At 42.5% G+C, this 22,139-nt stretch overlaps 1 protein-coding gene across 3 annotated transcripts in view; it reads left to right on the top strand.

The window, feature by feature from the left end:
- Positions 1-2,157: 2,157 nt before the first annotated feature.
- srbd1 (S1 RNA binding domain 1) overlaps positions 2,158-22,139 on the top strand; it is a 95,757-nt gene continuing 75,775 nt past the window's right edge. Inside the window, exons 1-14 of one of the 3 annotated variants that reach the window (XM_029765233.1) lie at positions 2,158-2,253; positions 5,184-5,251; positions 5,395-5,782; positions 6,085-6,342; positions 6,592-6,758; positions 7,707-7,824; positions 8,227-8,365; positions 9,109-9,205; positions 9,639-9,801; positions 16,188-16,291; positions 17,927-18,034; positions 18,161-18,318; positions 20,555-20,645; positions 20,887-20,994. In XM_029765233.1, the coding sequence (XP_029621093.1) occupies positions 5,184-5,251; positions 5,395-5,782; positions 6,085-6,342; positions 6,592-6,758; positions 7,707-7,824; positions 8,227-8,365; positions 9,109-9,205; positions 9,639-9,801; positions 16,188-16,291; positions 17,927-18,034; positions 18,161-18,318; positions 20,555-20,645; positions 20,887-20,994 (1,967 nt within the window). In that variant the 5' untranslated portion in view covers positions 2,158-2,253. Of the gene's footprint in view, positions 2,254-3,186; positions 3,257-5,183; positions 5,252-5,391; positions 5,783-6,084; positions 6,343-6,591; positions 6,759-7,706; positions 7,825-8,226; positions 8,366-9,108; positions 9,206-9,638; positions 9,802-16,187; positions 16,292-17,926; positions 18,035-18,160; positions 18,319-20,554; positions 20,646-20,886; positions 20,995-22,139 lie in introns of those variants that run through there. The other 2 variants (XM_029765231.1, XM_029765232.1) reach the window with 2 other exon arrangements.

The following is a 22,139-nucleotide window of genomic DNA, read 5'->3' as shown; positions in this document are numbered from 1 at the left end:
TGACATATATAGGGGAGGAAATGACAGGTGATAGGTGAGTCCAATAATGCTGAATGCTTGTGACGAGGGAAGGCAGGTGTGTGAGATGGATGGCAGGAGTGCGTGATGAAGGGTCATCTGGCGCCCTCAAGTGCCAGGAGAAGGGAAGAGCGGGAGCAGACGTGACAGTACCCCTCCCTCTTGGGACGCCACCCAGCGTCCCACCTGGGCAAACCGGCCGAGACATTGGCGCTGGGCAAGCCTGTTGGGGTGTGAAAGCCCGGCGAACCGGCAGGAGCGTGAGAGCCTGGCGAGCCAGCCGAGGCATGAGAGCCTGACGATCCGGCTGAGGCAAGACACCTGTCAATCCCGCAGCAGAAGGGGAGCCCGATAATCCAGAGGAGTGTGTCGTGGGATGGGAAGCCGCCGAACCAGGAAAACCTCTCGAGCCAGCCAGGGCGTGAAAGCCCGACGGGCTGGCTTAGGCACCCCGGTTCCATCAGCGGCAGACTCCACCCCAACGTCACCAACAAAACAAAAGACTAACAAAAACTCCTGGACCAGCTGGGCGAACAAGAACTGACGATCCGGCTGAGGACCGACATGGGATGGGCGCCAACCGGGGAAAGGAAACCTCTCGAGCCAGCTAGGGCGTGGAAGCCCGACAAGCTGGCTAGGCATCCCCGGTTCCATCGGTGGTGACCCAGAGCCGCTGCCACCATTCCAACTGGAACGTCAGTACTCCCCGATGCTTCGTATGTTTGGCTGCTGCATTGATTATTTTCTGTTTGCTGACGCTGTTCCTGTCTCGTTATATGTCCGTTATAATTAAATGTTACTCACCATACCTGCTTCGTCTCTCCAGCGTCATCTCATGTGACACATCTGGTTTGCGCTTAGTGGGACTATCATTTGTTTGTCTACAGGACAATGACCCAAAACACACCTCCAGGCTGTGTAAGGGCTATTTGACCAAGAGGGAGAGTGATGGAGTGCTGCATCAGATTACCTGGCCTCCACAATCACCCGACCTCAATCCAATTGAGATGTTTTGGGATGAGTTGGACCGCAGAGTGAAGGAAAAACAGCCAACAAGTGCTCAGCATATGTGGGAACTCCTTCAAGACTGTTGGAAAAGCATTCCAGGTGACTACCTCATAAAGCTGGTTGAGAGATTGCCAAGAGTGTGCAAAGCTGTCATCAAGGCAAAGGGTGGCTACTTTGAAGAATCTAAAATCTATTTTGATTTGTTTAACACTTTTTTGTTTACTACATGATTCCATATGTGTTATTTCATAGTTGTGATGTCTTCACTATTATTCTACAATGTAGAAAATAGTACAAATAAAGAAAAACCCTTGAATGAGTAGGTGTGTCAATTTTTCACTGGGACTGGTATGTATGTATGTGCCATTCATTCATACAAGGATACACTTTCATGCTCGGGTTAGGACCTCCATATTGCAGCTTATAGAGACCACAACTGATGTATTAAAACAATCTACTTTAGTTAAGATACAAGCCTCATGAAGCCTATAACACAATCAATTAATTTGACTTCATGAAAATATGTTTTTTGGACCTAACTTGCATGCCACTTTTTCCATGCGGTTTCTTTCTCCATTAAATTATGACCTCTTCCTAAATATTTGGTCACATGATTAATTTTGTGTATGGTTTCCTAGAAACAAGGGGTTGCTCAACTAACCCTTTGGCTCAATTTACCCCACTCTCCCATAGAATAACTATAAATCAAACACTTAATCCAGATGTAGCCTGTTGCAAATAAAGGCAATAGGGTCAATATAGTAAGGATTTTAGGTGCCAAAAAATGTTGCCTTTTCTCATTAGATATTTTGCATTCTGCATTTTAGTGTAGCTCAAAGTAATATTCTTTGGAATAATTGCCTATTATTGCCAAAATCTCAGTTGCCCTACAATTTAAGTGACTCTGGCCCTTTAAATGTGATTCAGAATGGACTACACCATTTTCATCAGGGTGTTTTTCTTGTTGTGAGTACTAATACACTGAAGTACATTTCAGTACAATGTTAGTTACTATAATACAGCGTTTTATAAGTAGTATATTGTAAAGAGTTGATATGACTTAGTGTCCCTCTGTACAAATAGATTGACGGAAGTGATCCTAAACTATGATTGGATGAGCCCTATCACGTCACGTGTTGGCGGAAGTAGCAAGAGCATCGTTTGCCAGATGTTTTGCAACATAGCTTCTAAGCAATACAGCCCTTTCAATTGAAAAATACTATCAACGTGAGTAGCTTGTTGTACTGTTGTTTAACAAACTGCTAAACATCTTTCCATCCTCAATGCAACACTAACCAATGTTTTCATAATGTAGCTATAGGCCTAGCTAGCTACGCACAGGGAGACAAATCACTCTGGTGACACTCGCGCCAGATTTGAATGAATAATGATACCCGGCCGTTAGCTTAAGTTAATACCAATTGTAATTTTAAATGGATAGTTGCGGGACGAAGCTACCCGGCCGTAGCAGAGGTTGGGCCAGGGGTATTTTGCAGCGAAGAGCAACGTATTCAACTACTAGTTATTTAACTGCAGGCCTCTGCAACCAATACTGTTATAATCATAGCTATTACACTAGAGACCTGACGAACCTTTTCCACGAGTGACACAGAGCGTTCCATTTCCAGCTTAACGGTCGTGCTATCAGAGATCCTTGGGACGTCCCTAACCCTCATTGAAGTAAAACATGGTTAGGCAAGGTGTATGGTTAGTGCATAGGGGGTATGGACATCTCAAGTATCCCGTATAGTTTATGGGGTACTAACGTTAGCTTGGAACTACCCTCTTCGAACTGGGGTGAAATCATTACGCCGATTCTGTTGCAAAACGTTTTGCAAAAGAAACCATTCACTCCAAAAGTTAAACGAAAACGAGAGTTTATATGGGACAAAATCAGGTAGGTCCCTCCCCGTTTCGTTCCGTTTGCAGTTTGGTACTTAAACGGTAATTGGTTTCCGTAATCAATACACACACCCCTGATGCTCTCCTGAAAATAAGTAGGCCCTAGTATGTGGTGTTATGTTGTATAGTATACATGCTGATCATTGCTCCCCATATTGCTACCAAGTTCCCCAGTTATCTGTGTAACTCAAGTTTATTATGTTCCTACAGTTTGTACATGTATTTTGTTTTCGAGTGCTTACTGTGTATTTGTTCTTGTTTGTTTCCGTTTCTCGGAGCTCTAACGTACTATGAGGCGCGGACGTGTGCGTGGTTTTGAGTGGTCAAGGTATTTCTACCTGCCTCTACCAGTGTCCTGTAAGGGCTGATGGGGAGAGTGTGTAAATACTTATTAAATACAGCCATCTCAGTAGGCCTAGGGCTACCAGTAGGCAGTTTCCCAGGCCAAATTCAGATTTTGGATTGTTCATTTTAATATTGGTTTCATTGGAGAGCCTTTGCTTTTGTAAGTCTTTTTACCGAGGTTATTGTAGGCCAAGGGCAGGAGTAGAGGCTATTTAGAAAATCTGGTTAAATGTGTATTAGCCTACATACAGTCCCAGTCAAAAGTGTGGACACACCTACTCATCCAAGTGTTTTCCTTTATTTGACTATTTTCTACATTGTAGAATAATAGTGAAGACATCAAAACTATGAAATAACACACATGGAATCATGTAGTAATCAAAAAAGTGTTAAACAAATCAAAATATATTTTGAGATTCTTCAATGTAGCCACCCTTTGCCTTGATGACAGCTTTGCACATGCTTGGCATTCTCTCAACCAGCTTCATGAGGTAGTCACCTGGAATGCATTTCAATTAACAGGTGTGCCTTGTAAAAAGTAAATTTGGGGAATGTCTTTCCTTAATGCGTTTGAGCCAATCAGTTGTGTTGTGACAAGGTAGGGGTGGTATACAGAAGATAGCCCTATTTGGTAAAAGACGAAGTCCATATTATGGCAAGAACAGCTCAAATAAGCAAAGAGAAACGGCAGTCCATCGTTACTTTAAGACATGAAGGTCAGTCAATCCGGGAAATTTCAAGAACTTTTAACGTTTCTTCAAGTGCTGTCACAAAAACCATCAAGCGCTATGATGAAACTGGCTCTCATGAGGACCGCCACAGGAAAGGAAGACCCAGAGTTACCTCTGCTGTTGGGGATAAGTTCATTAGAGTCACCAGCCTCAGAATTTGCAGCCCAAATAAATGCTTCTCAGAGTTCAAGTAACAGACACATCTCAACATCGACTGTTCAGAGGGGACTGCGTGAATCAGGCCTTCATGGTCAAATTGCTGCAAAGCAATAGTGGGACTATCATTTGTTTTTCAGCAGGACAATGACCCAACACACCTCAAGGCTGTGTAAGGGCTATTTGACCAAGAAGGAGAGTGATGGAGTGCTGCATCAGATGACCTGGGCTCTAGAATCACCCGACCTCAACCCAATTGAGATGTTTTGGGATGAGTTGGACCGCAGAGTGAAGGAAAAACAGCCAACAAGTGTTCAATATATGTGGGAACTCATTCAAGACTGTTGGAAAAGCATTCTAGATGAAGCTGGTTGAGAGAATGCCAAGAGTGTGCAAAGCTGTCATCAAGGCAAAGGGTGGCTACTTTGAAAAATCTCAAATCTATTTTGATTAACACTTTTTTTGTTTGCTACATGATTCCATATGTGTTATTTCATAGTTTTGATGTCTTCAATGTTATTCTACAATGTAGATAATAGTAAAAATAAAGAACCCTTGAATGAGTAGGTGTGTCAACTTTTGACTGGTACTGTATATGACACAGCATTATTGATATTGTTGGCTCAGGCTATGACACAGCATTATTGATAGTGTTGGCTCAGGCTATGACACAGCATTATTGATAGTGTTGGCTCAGGCTATGACACAGCATTATTGATAGTGTTGGCTCAGGCTATGACACAGCATTATTGATAGTGTTGGCTCAGGCTATGACACAGCATTATTGATAGTGTTGGCTTAGGCTATGACACAGCATTATTGATAGTGTTGGCTTAGGCTATGACACAGCATTATTGATAGTGTTGGCTTAGGCTATGACACAGCATTATTGATAGTGTTGGCTTAGGCTATGACATAGCATTATTGATAGTGTTGGCTTAGGCTATTACACCTTTGTTTGATTTGACAGTAAGAGTGGGTTTGGTAATGGTTAAATTAAATGTTGATTAAATCTCTCACCAGATGCAACGGCGAACTCGCACAGTTAAAGTCTACACGGAAAAGACAACAGATGGAGATTCCGATGAACTGTGAGTTTTAACTTAAGTTAGGAATCGTGTATGGAATTCATTTGATAAAAATTGTGTTGTTGCGTGTGTATTCTAAAGCTTCTATATTCACAGTTTCCCTTTTGATCAGTTTTCCATAATACAAGCCTCTGTTCCCTTAGTAGTCCACACACTCAGTCAGCGAGTGAAGATGAGATTGAAGAATGGCAGCCAGAATCCAAGGCCCCCAAGAGGCAGCAGAAAGCTCAGCCAAGCGAGAAGAAACCAGCAGTGAAGAGGCAGGCTAAACCTAAAGAGCCCAAGGAGTCCAAACCCAAAGCCCCACGCAAACCAGTGGAGAGGAAGCCCCGAGCTCCCAGAGCCCCTAAAGCTCCCAGAGCCCCTAAAGAACCCAAACCCCCTAAAGAACCCAAACCCCCTAAAGCTCCCAGAGCAACAAAAGGAGGTAAGAAGCAGCAGGCTCTATTAGAGGAAGAGGCTGGAGGAGCCAATCAGACTAACTCCATCTGTGATGCAGCGGAGTCACAGCAGTCAGTCAGGGTCAAAGAGGAGGTAAGAGTCATGTAAACTCTCCACCTGTTTAGTAAGCTTTTATTACAGTACTAACAATATTGTGTTCATTTGGTTAGACATTACTTGCTTTGTAATTGCATTGCATTAATGGAGTTGAGTGATTTTTGTTATTACAGTGGTATAGGGACTTAGTGGTACAGTGTAATACGAACTGCTCAACATGATTTCTATGAAATTACTACACATTTGGCTGTACATAATGGTAGACACCTCACTGACTGACTTCACCACTTTTTATATCAGGTAAGTGTTTATATACTCCTCTACTGGATGTCTTTCAGAGACTGTCCTTCATTGTTCCTGATGGATCCTGCAATGACAACATGTCCAGAGCAGGGGGCGGGTGGTCCGAGGGGCCCTCCTCCAGCCATCAGCCTTATGGGGTGAAGAAGGAAGAGCCTGAGGAGGACTTCACGTTTGATGAGCCTTCTCTGAAGAGACAGAAGACCAGCAGTGCCCCTCAGGGCAGGCCCACCAGACTGCCCACCTCAGGAAGAGGCTTTGGAGAAGACCTGAACATGAACTGGGACCTTATTCAAGTAAGTCCTTTGAGTAATTCAACAACAAACCATCATTTTCAGCTCTAACCTAAATAAACTGAACAGTTGCTAAACTGTTGTGCCAAACCACCAAATATGTAAATAGCTGGTCTGACTGAATGGCACCTTAAAATCCTCTGCAAAATAGTTGACCATTGCAATCAATGTATGTTTCCTCGTTAATGTAGTATTATTCACATGGTACTTTGATTCCACTGTGATGAAGCGTTCTCCTCTGTGTGTTGTCAGTTGCTGTCTGAGAGGACAGGGGTGGAGCAGTGGGTGTGTTTGAACATTTCCCAGCTCTTCAGAGAGGAGAACACCATTCCCTTTATAGTGCGCTACAGGAAAGAGATGATCAACCACATGGACGCAGACGCCGTGAGGGACGTGCAGCTGGTGCTGGAGGAGATCTAGTGAGGAACTTATTAGTGGGTTGCTATACCAGTTCATTAGACTGGAATAGAAAATAGTATTTGAGTTGTTTATTTGACTTCACCATAAGTAACTTAAGATAATCAAACAAATATTTCATAGTAGCCAGTGGTGTAAAGTACTTAAGTAAAAAATACTTGAAAGCACTACCCTAAGTCGTTTTTTGGGGTATCTGTACTTTAATATTTATAATGTTGACTATTTTTACTTCACGACATTCCTAATGAAAATATTGTGCTTTTTACTCCATACATTTTCCTTGACACCCAAACGTACTCATTACATTTTGAATGCTTAGCAGAACAGGAAAATGGTGTAATTCACACACTTATCAGGAGAACATCCCTGGTCATCCCTACGGCCTCTGATCTGGTGGACTCACATAAACACATACTTTGTAATTGATGGTCAGAGCATGCCCCTGGCTGTCCATAAATTAAAAAAACAAGAAAATGGTGCGGCCTGGTTTGCTTTATATAAGGAATTTGAAAAGATTTATACTTTTACGTTTGATACTTAAGTATATTTTAGCAATTACATTTACTTTTGATACGTAAGTATATTTAAAACCAAATACTTTTAGACTTTTACTGAAGTACTATTTTATTCAGTCACTCACTTTTACTTGAGTCATTTTGTATTAAGTTTACTTTTACTCAAGTATGACAGTTGGGTACTTTTTCAACCTCTGATGATACCCTGCATACTGTATATTTGTATGTCTGCATAAATAACTGTTACAACCAGTCAGTGCAATAACAGACCATCCCCGTTAGATGGCGCCAATCACACAAGTTGGGTATTATTATAGTTGCCGATTTTTTTGTTTTGTTTTGCGTATTTCATCTGTTTTTCTGTGTGTGTGCTTCTGTATTTGTGTGTGTGTGTCCATGCATGTTTTCATCTGTGTGATCCTGTGATCTCTCTAGTGCACTGGCGAAGAAGACGCAGACTATCAGTCAGACTCTTAAGAAGGAGGGAGTCCTGACTGCTGAGCTGGAACAGGCTCTGAGGAACTGCAGGACCGCTGATGAACTGGACCACGTGGTGAGTGAGAGCAGTCTACTTAGGGTTGCAAAGGGATGGAATGTTACCGGTAGTTTTTTATTTTTATTTACCAGTCAACTACTGGAATTCTGGAAACTTTCAAGGATTTTACGGAGTTTTCATATTTGATTTGATTTGTATAGCTGTAAAGCATTATCTTAAATATAACCCATGAACTTCATGAATACCGTTAATGTTTCATATTTTTCCATAGTTTACCAAAATTACCTATTAATTACCAACATTTCAGAAAATTCGGTAAATTACAGGGAGTTTTTCAACTCTAGGTCTGACCAGAACTGGACAGTGCATGTATGTGATCTGGACCTGAACTGGACCATGTGATGACTGACTCACTGCCTGATGGAATATCCACTCTGATGTGTGCTTGTACCCCTGCAGTATGCACCCTACAAGAAAGGCAGCAAGCTGAGCAAGGCCCGTCGTGCCAAGCAGCTGGGACTGGAGTCTGCTGCCCACGCCCTGCTACAGAGTCCTCACACTCTGGACCTGAGAGCCTGGGTCAAACCTGGGACTGAAGGTACACACATTATCACCCACACACTAAAGTCACTCAAATCTACTGACACTTAAGTTATACTGCCAATAGTACTGAATTCCCTGTTGGAAGATTCACGGATTTCCTGCTTATCTACTTCTAATTGTAGGAATCTTCCAATCAGGATTTCAGGAAAACCAGGGAATTTTTGGAAAGAATTTTGCAACCCTAGCCCTGTGTCTCACACCTTACACTAGCCAGCTGGGCTAATCTGCAGCAACTCCAGTTCTTTGCCATTATCAGTTACCAAGATTTTAAAGAATTGGTCACAAGAGGGCAGCGAAGTTCTATGAAAGGGGACCACAATGGGGATGCTTTGGCTAGATGTAATTTCTCCCAACCCCCCTCCGTAAGATACGGTTGATTGCACTTCCAGTGAAATTGAATGTATGGTAATTCAGTATAATGCCATTGCTTTCATATGCAGATGAAAAAATACATTTCCATTAGACCTATAATGCTGGACATGCGCTCTCAGAATTCAGCACATAACGATGTCGATCTTTGGACACCGGGTTTGCTTTGAGTAACACAGTCAAACCTTTTACATACTGTACAGGCAAAGTATTGATGTTAGTTTCTGTAGAATAACATTGTAATGCTCAAATCTCCCAGTATGCTGTCCCACTGATACCATAGTCTTAGTGCTACAACTAGTTTATTACTGTGTTCATATCCTAATGTGAATTATATATACATCATTTCTGCATGTGTCTGCCCCACAGGTTTGTCCACTGTGGAGGAGGTGTCGACCGGAGTGGAGCAGATTTTGGCTGATATGATTGCTAAAGACGGAGAGACCCTGACCCATATAAGATCTCTGTAAGAACTTTCTCCTTCTCTCCCTCTTTGCCTTCCACACTATGTACAGTACTGTGTTCCCCACTCCATCTGTTCCCCGTCTCCAATCATTGTTTCAGCTAAACCTGTGATCTAGCTGGTGGCAAGCATAAATAAGTATTCTGTGACACTTCTTGGCATCTGTGTGTGTGCATAGATATTTCAAACCTCTTTTGAACGTTACTTACAGTGTTACGGTTATCTCTCTCTCTCTCTCTCTCTGTGTGTCTGTCACGCTCTCTCTGTGTGTCTTTTTGTCTTTCTGTGTGTGTCTGTGTCTCTCTCTCTCTTTCTCTCTCTCTCTCTCTCTCTCACTGTGTCTCCTCTCTTTCTCTGTGTGTCTCTGTCTCTGTGTCTATCTCTGTGTGTGCCTCCTCTCTCTCTCTTTCGGTCTCTCTGTCTGTCTCTCTCTCAGATGTGATAACAGCATGGTGATGCTCCAGTCGTCTGTGTCTAAGACAGCCCTGAAGGAGCAGCAGCAGCAAAAAGAGGGTCACCAGGGGAAGCCCAAAGACATTGACAAGTTCCACCTGTACTGTGACTTCACCTGCAACGTGCAGCGTATTCAACACCACCAGGTGAGTCCCAGACAGACCCCTCAGCCAGTAGCAGGGAAATGGCTTTCTCATTTCCATAACTCTAGCTCTAACCATGCATTCAGGTCAATGTCTTCAATGACAAGATGCATTATTTCCATCCATCACACACTAAACCACATACAGTATCTAACACTGGTGAACACCTGTCTTGATGCCTATTATACATTAGTAGAACCACATAATAGTATTCAATGTGCTAATAGTCAACTGTTTGGACTATGGTATGAAATGTGTACATAGCATTTCATGTTTACGTCTCTTTGTCCACTGAGCCCCAAACTGTTTATGTAAAAATGAGTGATCTTTGAGTAATGTTGTAAGATCACTGTGAGTTTAACTCTGTGGCAGTGCTTGGTATTTCCCTCGGCCCCCTCCCTGCGTGCCACTTCTGAATGCTAGTCACGTCAGGCGAGGTTAGCCATGCCCCCGTCCCACTCAACCTGCCCCCCACCTTTTCCTGTGGCAGCTTGGTTACTCAGAGTTGGTCCGGGGCCACATGTCACAGTGGGTCTGTCATGGGCGCACCCTGCCCTCCTCCTTTCCTCTTGCCCCGGTCTGTGTCCCCCCAGTCATTCCCTCTCTGCTCCTCTTAACATATGTGACATGTCCCCCGCCGATGTGCCATTGGATTAGGGCCTGAGATTGACAGGCGTTCCTCCGCCGTGACAGCAGCTCACTGCCCTGAGAGGCAAAAGGGAGAGAGCGAGGGAAGGAGGTAGAGAGAGAGATAGAGAGTGAATGAGTGAGTGGCAGCTGCGGATGAGTGGTGCATAGCTGCAGTCATGGTGTTGGCCTTTCCATTCAGGCGCTTGTGCGTTCTAGTCGAGAGCAGCCCACTCTGCGAGCGACATTGTTAATTTTGTGACGCAGAATTGTCACTGAGTGTTAATTTCTCCAGCAGTGACCTGCTAGCTGTTGGATTCCGGCAAAAATGAACCTTTTCTTGGCGTCATGTTTAAAGGGGAAAGGTTGTTGTATGTGTTGTGACAGGAGGCATGTGTACGCACATACGTACTCGCTGTTTAATTTAGCACATTAGGCTAGCCGCAGTCAGTCAGGCAGGCGGGCAGGCAGGCAGGCAGTGTATTAAGGGTGTTAAGTTGTGGTCAGTATGTATTTATGCAGCTGGGTACAGAAACATTCAGGGGACAGAAGCTCCTGGAGATAACACTTTAAACTGAACACTTAGTTAAAGAATTAGTTGATTCTAAATGGTGTTGTTTTAATGGGTTGAAAAAATGCATTTCTGTTGAAACATCAATTTTTTTTTCAAATAGTTTATAAGCATAGGCACTAAAAGCATGATTGATCATCAATCAAATATATACACATATATTTGTGATAACTCTAATCTGAGTCAGTGGAGTTGATATTTCTAAAGACACTGAGTTTATATTTCCTCTGGACTTTTAGACATTGTCCTTTTGCTGGGAATTACTGTTAGCCTACACGTAACCTACTACACAGAACACAACAATTCTTACAGATTGTCAAATGGCAGTTGAAGTTGTATGCCATTTGGAATGTATTGGCCAATATCAGATTGAATTTGTGGAACATTTGAACTCTCTTGAAGTGCAGAAACAAACTGTATAATTACTTTTAATGAGTGCAGGTGCAGCGGAACCAAAATAAGTAAAAAGGGAAATCTGCATTTAACCATCCGTATCAATTCCATCAGTTTACACAGGTATTTAAGACCTGACTGAACACTCAAAGAAACACTATCACAATGATGTATTAATGTACACACACACACACACACACACCACATCGTAGAGTAGGTGTGACTGTCTACTCTGTGCGTGCCTGGTCCTCCCTGTGATTGACAGGCGTGACGGTGGAGAGGTGAAGTGGGTACGGTCAGCAGTGCTGTGGCCCTGCGTTGTGACCGGTGTGTTGCCGGGGGTGACCGATGCGTTGTGACAGGCCTGGTGTCAGGTGACCAGCTGGCCTGATTGATTGTTTAGCGTCCGCCTCACGCCGCCTCACACCCAGGACCTCCAGCTGTCCCTTCAATCACATGTTCTTGCCTGCACCACAACACTGACGACACAGAGCAACATGATCCTACCCCCTATGCTCTCTTAGGACAGACATTTGGAAAAGTCAAGGAAATAGGTGATAATCCATTGTTCAAGGCTTCTTGCTCAGTTGCACTGTTGCTATTAAACTAAGATGCAGCTGGAGTTGCACTATTTTTCTCAGATGGTCAGGGTTAGCCCGTCGAGTCTAGTTTTAGATTTCACCGTTTTAAGTATTGATCCTAGAAATGGGCTGTATGTTGGCTTTGTGTGCCATGTTCAGAACGGAAATGGTTGCTGTCACTTGGGCTCTTTCACAAACTATACATATAACTAAATGTGTTGTGCAACACAGAAAATGTAAATAACATGTTTTCTAAGCATTTAGTAATGGGAAGTATTTCCTCAAACAATTACTAAATGCTTAGAAAACATGTTATTTACATTTTCTGTGTTGCACAACACATTTAGTTATATGTATAGTTTGTGAGTCCATTAAGCATTATTGATTACTTCCTAATAATTACTTACAACTTACAACCACAGTTTATCTTCCCACCATAGTTTTATTTATTTACTAACAACAGGGCATGTCAAACTCAATTTTAGCCATAGTCAGAGTGCATCAACAGTGCCTCTCCATAGCTATTAACGTCTTGCTTATACTTTGGAATATGCCATTAGGGATTTGTTTTTCTATCCACAGCTCTAATTCCATTTGCGTCTCCAACTGGTTTCTAATCTTCTTGTCTGTGGTTGGCCTGGAGTGTAGTGGACCCAGATTTGTCTGCTTCCTCAATTATAGACCGGCTGTGATGGACAGGTGGGGAAATACATGCCTGTTCTCTGCAGTTGGACTGGCAGCTATTTGCATTACGCGCAGCCAGACGTGTGTGTGTGTGTGTGTGTGTGTGTGTGTGTGTGTGTGTGTGTGTGTGTGTGTGTGTGTGTGTGTGTGAGCTAGATTTCCTTTATAATAATAGAGAAATAGGACGTTTGCCATTTTAAAATTATGGTTTAATGATTATCTACAATTTCCAAAATAAACTTTGCATTAAAACAAATTGTCCAAGACTAGTCAGAGGGATCTTGTAATTTGGATGTTTTCCCCCGTTATTTTATTTCAGTTAAAACATTGTTGTTTTATGAGATTACACATTTATTTGAGTGGCAATTATTTTTGTCAAGTCACAGTTAAAATATAGGCTAAGGGAATAATGTGATTTCATTCTCTCGTTTTAGAATAATCTATGCTTCATTCTTTAGCTTTGATTCGATTTAATTCAGACTTTATTGCCAATCAACAATGGATGATAAGGCATTTGTTTTAGGGCCAACACTATTACCGACTATTCCATCAGGGTAAGACATTACAGTAACGTAGAGATATGCAGTAGGACATTTAAAGTGAAACATGTTGGGTATACTGTATGGAACATTTATAGATAGACACTGAGTGGACATTATGAACACCTGCTCTTTCCAAGACATAGACTGACCAGGTGAATCCAGGTGAAAGCTATGATACCTTCTTGATGTCATCAGTTAAATCCACTTCAATCAGTGTAGATGAAGGGGAGGAGACAGGATAAAGAAGGATTTTTAAGCCTTGAGACATGGATTGTGTATGTGTGCTATTCAGAGGGTGAATGGGCCAGACAAAATATTTAAGTGCCTTTGAATGGGGTTTGGTAGTAGGTCCCAGGCGCACCAGTTTGTGCAACGCTGCTGGATTTATCACGCTCAACAATTTCAAGAATGGTCCACCACCCAAAAGACATCCAGCCAATTTGACAAAACTGTGGGAAGCATTGGAGTCAACATGGACCAGCATCCCTGTGGAACGTTTTTGACACCTTGTAGAGTCTATGCCCTGACGAATTGAGGATGTTTTCAGGGAAAAAGGGGGGTGCATCTCAATATTAGGAATGTGTTCTTAATGTTTAATATACTGTGTGTGTGTGTGTGTGTGTGTGTGTGTGTGTGTGTTTATTTTTATTTATATATATATATATATATATATATATATGCAATGCTTAAATTATTTTTGGCAGCGATAATCTCAGTATTATATTGAATATTTATGATTCTAACACGATTATACAAATAATGAAAACAAGTCTTTATTCAACCCAAAACTAATATGATATTTATTTAAAACTAAATGTTTCCCTATAAAACATGGGATCAAGTTTATTTTTTCTTGAGAACACTCATTGGTGTATCGCAACCCCCATGTTGTGTGTGTTTGTTCTGAAAATGAAAAGATAAGGAGTTAAAAGTTCACCACATCGTCTTGTTTTCTTTGAGCCCTGCCTATCGCCCAGTTCAACGAGCAACACATTCACCATTCCTTACTCTTATTTAGAAAGTAAATATTGAATCTGAATCGCTCAGTCTTAAAAATAATATTCATTAATGTAGCTGACATTCCTCATATTTTTCCAATTAGGATTTCATTGTTTATGAAGAACATGATATGTTGGAAGAAAAAAAAAAAATCTTCATATTAATAATGTAAATACTGAACTTGCATGTCCTGCAGTAGGATTAATTGGAAGGATTGAAGTTGTCAGACTGTCTGGTAACAACCTCTTAATATCTGCCAAACTCATTAAATCTCAGGCAGATGTGATGTAGTTCACATCATAGCATGGGAAATGTGTTTTTTCTGTGTAGTTTTGGCTGCGTTCTACACTCAAATGCTATCAATTTGGCTTAGCATTGTTCCTAGTTGTGGAAAGGGTTTCTTGGAGTGTGTGATGGAGAGGAAACCGTAAAGGAGTGATTGGGATTTTTCACATTACTGGGTATTATGCTACGCCCACTTGCCATCTACATTTGTGGCTCTTGGAGTGTTGATTTCAATGGTGTTTGGTGATAGAGGTAGCTAGCCGTCCCGTCAGGCCCAGAGCGATGGAGGACGCGTGGCAGGGTGGTGTCTTGTGGCCAGCGTTCAGGTAGCTGTCACAGCCATCACCTCCAACATTCTCACCCAGGTCATCGTCTTTAACGAACACTGATTCACCAACACAGACAGGACTGGGACAGATGCCTGTTCTCTGACAGAACATCTGTCTGTTTTTCTTTATGGTGTTCTCCACTGAGTTGTCCCTTAGAGAAACCCCGCTCAGTGAGGAGGAATATAGTATTTGGGGGAGGACATGAAAGTTTGTTGGATGTTTTGTCCGACTTTGTTCGATCGCACGCAAAACTTCAGATTTGATGAATATCGCATGAGAAATCACCCAGTGAACAGAAAAGCTCAAGGGGGGAACATGCCAAAAAAGGAAATATAATTTTCATCATGATTCTTGCAGCATTAATTTCTGTCTCGATCTGGCCATTAGCTGTTGTGATGTGGAGGGCGGGGGTGGATGTGGTGACTGCTTGGTGGCAGGCTGGTAGGATGTGTGTGGGGGTGGATGTGGTGACTGCTTGGTGGCAGGCTGGTAGGATGTGTGTGGGGGTGGATGTGGTGACTGCTTGGTGGCAGGCTGGTAGGATGTGTGTGGGGGTGGATGTGGTGACTGCTTGGTGGCAGGCTGGTAGGATGTGTGTGGGGGTGGATGTGGTGACTGCTTGGTGGCAGGCTGGTAGGATGTGTGTGGGGTGGATGTGGTGACTGCTTGGTGGCAGGCTGGTAGGATGTGTGTGGGGGTGGATGTGGTGACTGCTTGGTGGCAGGCTGGTAGGATGTGTGTGGGGGTGGATGTGGTGACTGCTTGGTGGCAGGCTGGTAGGATGTGTGTGGGGGTGGATGTGGTGACTGCTTGGTGGCAGGCTGGTAGGATGTGTGTGGGGGTGGATGTGGTGACTGCTTGGTGGCAGGCTGGTAGGATGTGTGTGGGGTGGATGTGGTGACTGCTTGGTGGCAGGCTGGTAGGATGTGTGTGGGGGTGGATGTGGTGACTGCTTGGTGGCAGGCTGGTAGGATGTGTGTGGGGGTGGATGTGGTGACTGCTTGGTGGTAGGATGTGTGTGTGGGGGTGGGGTGGGGTGGGGGGCATTTGTCAACTTGGCTCTTCCGCATCGAATCCAGATTGACGGGTCATTTCTTCCCTTTCTCTCCAAAAGGTTTTCCTCCGAAAAGGTCAGACACTTAAAACAATTTGCTTAACAGCATGCCACCTTTCCTTATAGCTAGATGGAGGAATTAGTGGGAGAGAGCAGGGAGGTTTTCTACAGTGTAGACTGTGTGTGTATGTGTCCGTGCCAGTGTGGCGTGGGTTGGCTTTCTGTGCTGTTTTTGGAAAGTGTGTGTGAGGAGTAGGGGGGCGTAGGGGTCTGCCGTGTGGTGCCGTGTGTCGCCTGTCTCAACAGGTTATGTTTTTCTTGCAGACCCTGGCCATTAACCGAGGGGAGAATCTGAAGATTCTGACAGTGAAGGTCAACATCCCTGACAGGGTGAAGAGCGACTTCTGTAGGTGGTGTGTCAACATCAGGTCGGTCTCCCCCCCCACCCACACACACACACACACAGATCCCTTGAACTTCTCTCTCCTGTACTTTCCTGCTCCCTCTCTCTGTCTGTGCCCTGTACCAGCCTGTAACAGTGGTGTCAAAACAGTGGTGGCCGTTTGCAGTCTGTCCTCCAGGTGTGAAGGGCATAGGTGGGAGTCAGGTTCATGTGTAGTCACACTGTCGATGTTTCTGCTTTGGTTACAGTGGCCCCTTCTAGAGCATCATTCCCTATTACAGACACGGAAAGTAACTCAAAGCTCCATGCAGTTATTATACCTGTTCTTTGTCTTTTAAAGCTCATATAGCCACAGGTAAAGTCAAAGTTAGCTTCTTTCTCTTTGTGTAAATAAAATATTTGTAAAATACTATGCATAATAACATGGCTTAGCAATAATAATTGACAATGTTTTTGTGGAAATGTACCCTCACTCACAAGTTGGATTCGATGCTGTAAAGATCATAGAGTCATCAATGTGAAAATGCCTCTCCACATTCACAGCTCAGTGGCTTTTTATGGTGTTAGTAAAAATAGTTTTCCAGTCTCTTGTTTCAAAATAGTTCAAATAGATTCCCAAATGGAGAATGTTTTTTTTACATATTTCGACATGTACTGTATGCTGCAGAGCTTTTAAAATATTATTTTAAAGATCATATGATCATGCATTTAAATACATCATATTACATTGTACAACAATATTGCCCCTGGAAATGAGTTTTCCACAGTGAAATAATTGAAAACACCACAGTAAATGAAACAGCACATGAGATTATTTTGTTTTGAAGTAGACCATAATATGATATTCTAATTTGTTGATATACAAGAAAACCCCAATTGACACATTTTGTTGTTTTAGAAAATGTATTTGAGTGAGATATGGCCCTGTTTTTTCTCTCTCTTGAATGAATTTGTTTTCAATCTGGTAGAAGGTAAGATATATGTATTTTTTTTTTTTTGCATAGTTTATTTCTGTATTTCTTTAATTGTTTGAGAATAACATTGTATTAGAAATCAAATAATATATCTTACATAAATGCATATCTACCCAGCAATTTGGCAAATTCCTACTAAAGGTGTACTTGCTTATCATGGAAAGTGTATCAATTGAATACATGAGTGTTTTGTGTGATTTTTAAAATGGTTTGTGAGGAGATATTAATTTTCCCCCAACATTTAAAAAAAAAATATTTTGTTAAATCCTTTTCTTGTAAAATGTTTCTTTCATTCTATTTTAATATCTGCTTAACTTGTTAGTTTCTTTAAACTCTCCAGGTATCCCATTCATAACAATAATAGTGAAAAATATCCCGTTTTAAGTGATGGTGGTGTAAAAATCTCAAACCAAGACTTTATTTAGTCATGGAGCTGTACTGTAACCTATGAGGGCAAGGAATGTGAGAGGACCTGTATTTTACTGAAGCCACATATGTAACCAATCCTTTCCTGATCAAAAGAAAGAGAAAGGTAAAAACAGTGAAATCTTACATTTTCTGTTTACAGAATTCACAGAATAACTCTAAAACATCAGATTCACACCAAAAGGGATACTGTGCATCCATATATATATATTTTGTCAGAAAATGACTCAATTTAATATAATTTTTGGTTTCTGCTGTAGATGGAGACCCAAGGGTTACGCTAGAGAGGAGCTGATGAAGATCTTACGAGACGCAGTGGAGGACTCGTACAAAAGACTCTTATTACCCCTGCTCAGCAGAAGCTACAGGTCTGTACTGAACTCTCTGTGTGTGTGTGTGTGTGTGTATGTGTGTGTGTGTGTGTGTGTGTGTTCTACGAATGAATTTGACTTTACTGTACTGTATTTTAAATACCCCCTGTCTCTCTCTGTCAGGACGAAGCTGACGGTTAGTGCGGAGAAGGAGTCCATAGCCATGTTTGTGCGCAACTTACGCCAGCGTCTGTTGGTGTGTCCTGTGAGAGGCCGTGTCATCATGGGCGTGGACCCAGGGTTCAGACACGGCTGTAAACTGGCCGTCCTCTCCCCTACCAGTAAGAACCCATACTAACATGCCCCTCTTCCACTCTGCGTTTCTGGGTATAGGGTGAAGATTGGTGTTTCAGTCAAAAAACTGCTTCTAGATCAGAGAAAATGTATCGTCCCAGTACTTCATTCTATGTGAAAATAAACATCCTAGCATATCTGCAAAGACCAGTCACACATGTCTGGTCTATACTGTAGTCTCTACTAGTCTGTACTACTGGAGGAGCAAGGGCTCTCTCGTCTCCACCCCACAGAGCTGATGGACATTCCTCCCACCGGGCCTCTGTGGCTGGGGCCCCATGCAGGGCCACGTTTGGGCCCTCCTCCTGGGCAGCTGATGGCCCGGCCACAGTTCAGGCTGCCAGCCTGGCAGGGGTTAATCAGCTGGCATTCCTGTGTTATGGCATCTGCCCTGCAGCAAACACACACGCATCGACACATACACACACACTCAGCTTGACCATGACAGGTCTGGGGGTGCGTGGTCACATGACCTCCCGTCGGAGCCTTCCAATAGGATCAGTGGCGTCCCATCAGGCTGACAGGAGACGGCAGCAGTTGAGTCGTTCCACCAATTCGGTGCCTTTTGAGAAGTGTAACTTAGTAAAAATAAACTTTTGATTTCACCTAATTTTAGCATTCTGTCATAAAGAGCACATTCAACTTCATGAGAATTTCCCCCCCACATATACTATAGTAAGTACATATTAAAGGTGCAATATGCAGAAATCGCTCCGCCATTTCCTGGTGGCTAAAATTCTAATAGTTTGCCTAATTTCAGTTATGTGACAAAACAAGCAAGTATAGTGTAGAGAATCATTGTACCATCTAAACCGCTGTGAAATATATTTTCAATAACCAAAAATATTGTATTTTCAGCTGTTTGAAGCTGGTGTACAAAACCGAAAGTAAAAGACTTAAAAACAAAACTTAAGAACGGGAAGCATAGAAATAGCACACATAAAACAGATCGACTGCTTCTTAGGCTTGCTTTCGATGAGAATTCTATGTGAATTTGGTCGGTTCACCCAAAAAGTGCCAAATAAAGTAACAGGGTTGACTGTCACATATCACATGTCATATTAAATCAGCCATAAATCCCCTTGTGACAGAGGAATGGAAACTTGTTGTGTGCAACAGGGAGTGGCATGCTTCACAAAAAAAAAAGAAATTGCTATAACATTTCTAGACTGTCTATCTATGGGTAACCGTGTTAACATGTTATGCTCAACCTGTTCCGTTTTCCACCTCAAAACACCAGAAAATTGTTAAAAAGAGTATAACCAGCTCACTTGCTTTTACACTATCCTTTAACTATTAGATGTTCAATGTTTCTTTTGAAAAAAAATAAAAAATTATAAAAGGAATTGTTTCATCATATTAAAACTAGAGTACAGTTCACATAACAGGGTTGACTTTAAAATGAGGGGCATGCGTAAATGAATCACTAATGACATGAATAATATCTTCAGAAATGACTGTCAAAGCAACAAAATAACTAGGGCTTCACAATGATGGTGAAACCTGGAGACATGTTTAGATTAAGTGGGTTGAAATCTTCCTAGAAGTAACAGAGTTGACGGAGGGACATGTTAAAATGCTGAGTGTTGGCACTATAGCAAGTCTTTATTAATATATAAAATCTGAGTTATTGAATTCTCCATGTAGTCTATATTTAAGGACACTTCATTTTATAAAACGGGCTTTTAAAATTCAATATTGGTGCACTATTTCTACTTAAAATAGCAGAGGGACACAAAAGGCTCTCTTTTCGTGGAATGACCCAGCTCTGTCCGTCCGTCCTTAGAGGCACAGGACTGGACAGATCTGGGGGAGAAGTGCAACAAGAGGAGTATTCTCAAAATGGCCTTTTCACACTGCTGAGCTTAGCTTAGCCGAAGCAAGCTGACCTACACTGCCCTGGTAATGCATATATCTACCATAGTTGCTTGAACAGTGCTGAAAGGAAATTATCCAAGCCAACAAAGTGAGGTCTGGGTCGGCATACTTGTATGGAAAGGGTATTAGTCCATCCATTCCATTTTTCCAGGTCCCCCTCGCAAGAGAGGTTTCTAACCTTGAGTCTTTCCCTTGTTAAAGAATCATCTTCACTTGCTCTTTTTGGCTCTCTTCTTGGGTCAGATCCTGTGATAAAGCTAGTAGGAGTGACTTCTTTATTCCTCAGTCTTGGTGACACAGAAGCATTTGTCCATCTTACATACTCACCCCTCCTTTCTGTCCCAGGTCAGATATTATACACAGATGTGGTGTACCTCCATGGTTCAGGTGGGAACAGAGAGGCAGACAAACTGCGCCATCTGATGATCAGATACAGGTACTACGTCTGGTGTGTTAGCGATCAGTTTAAATCAACTGTGGCACATTGTGTAGTGTATATCACTAAGATAAAGAACACCACTTATCAAAATGAAACCAAGAGGATTTTAGGATGATTTAAAAAAACAAAATGTTTGAATATTCACAGAAATAGATCAATTAACCCCTTTTTTGTTGATAGAACACAATGTTTTTTGGTTTCTTTTTCACACTCTCCGTCAACTCTTTCATACACACAGCTGTAACACGGTGGTTATCGGCAACGGCACAGCGTGTCGAGAGACTGAGGCCTTCTTTGCTGACCTCATCAGCCGACGCTTCTTCCAGCCTCTGGACGTGTCATACTGGTAAGACCAGAGTCGTTTCTGTAGACTCCTACTGTATGTCACCAGATAGTCCTAATTGTAGATTCCTACTGTATGTCCCCAGATTAAGTCCTAAGTGTAGATACCTACTGCATGTCCCCAGATTAAGTCCTAAGTGTAGATACCTACTGCATGTCCCCAGATAAAGTCCTGAGTGTAGACTCCTACTGTATGTCCCCAGATAGTCCTAAGTGTAGACTCCTACTGTATGTCCCCAGATAAAGTCCTAAGTGTAGATTCCTACTGTATGTAGGCTACCTAGGGAACTGAGTCAATGTCACTAAGAGGAGGTGCCTACAGGTTCCTCTCAGCATTCAAAAAACAATTAAAATGTTAAATGTACGGAGCTTCACTCGTCAATAAAATTAACAAAGGTAACAAAATAGGGTTAGCATGGGGAAATAGGGGGGGGAGTGGCTAGGCTAAAGGATATGGGCCAGGCCTGGAATGGGTAATTCTTGTGGGTTTTAAATGTCATCTGGACTTTGTTTGAACGCCTCTAATTAAGAGCAAATATCTCTCGCAGTCCATCCGCCGCTGTAACCAGCGCAGCACAATGCAGCACTATCCCATCCAACCCAAATAACGACTAGAGTTTTGATCGTCTCTCTTGCGCCGACGTTTGTTTGTTGACTTTGGGTCAGGACTGGATAGCAGCCCAGAACCACTCAGAAGTGGCTGTGTATGGCGGGGGAGGTGGTGGTGGCGCTTTGGGTATTGTGTTCTTCGTCGCTAGCTGCTGCCAGGCCCAGAAACGGGGTCTGCCTCTGCACTTTTAGGCTCAAATTCTTTTGTGTATAAATGGACCTCTACAGCAGCTGTGAGACAAGTGGATCCATTTCACTCAACAGCCCAGAATAAGGTTTAGATACAGACTCTCCTACACGTATTCTGCCCCTAAGGGCTCACGTGACTCCCATGAAAGCCAGTGTTTTGTTATTCCCAACTAATGGTCAAAGCTGAAATCTCTGGTTGTTTATTAAGTTTGCTTTAACTTGGTTCTACTGGGACGGTTCTTTTCAAAGCTGGAAAACTGGAACACATCATTGTAGCAAGAGATCCACCTCCAGATAATAGCTGTATTTTGTTCTAAAATGGCTTAGTTTTAACTTGTGACATGTGACATG

Source organism: Salmo trutta, chromosome 10 (assembly GCF_901001165.1).
Source record: "Salmo trutta chromosome 10, fSalTru1.1, whole genome shotgun sequence".
In the NCBI taxonomy this organism is placed as follows: Eukaryota; Metazoa; Chordata; class Actinopteri; order Salmoniformes; family Salmonidae; genus Salmo; species Salmo trutta.
This window is presented reverse-complemented; position numbering and strand designations above follow the sequence as displayed.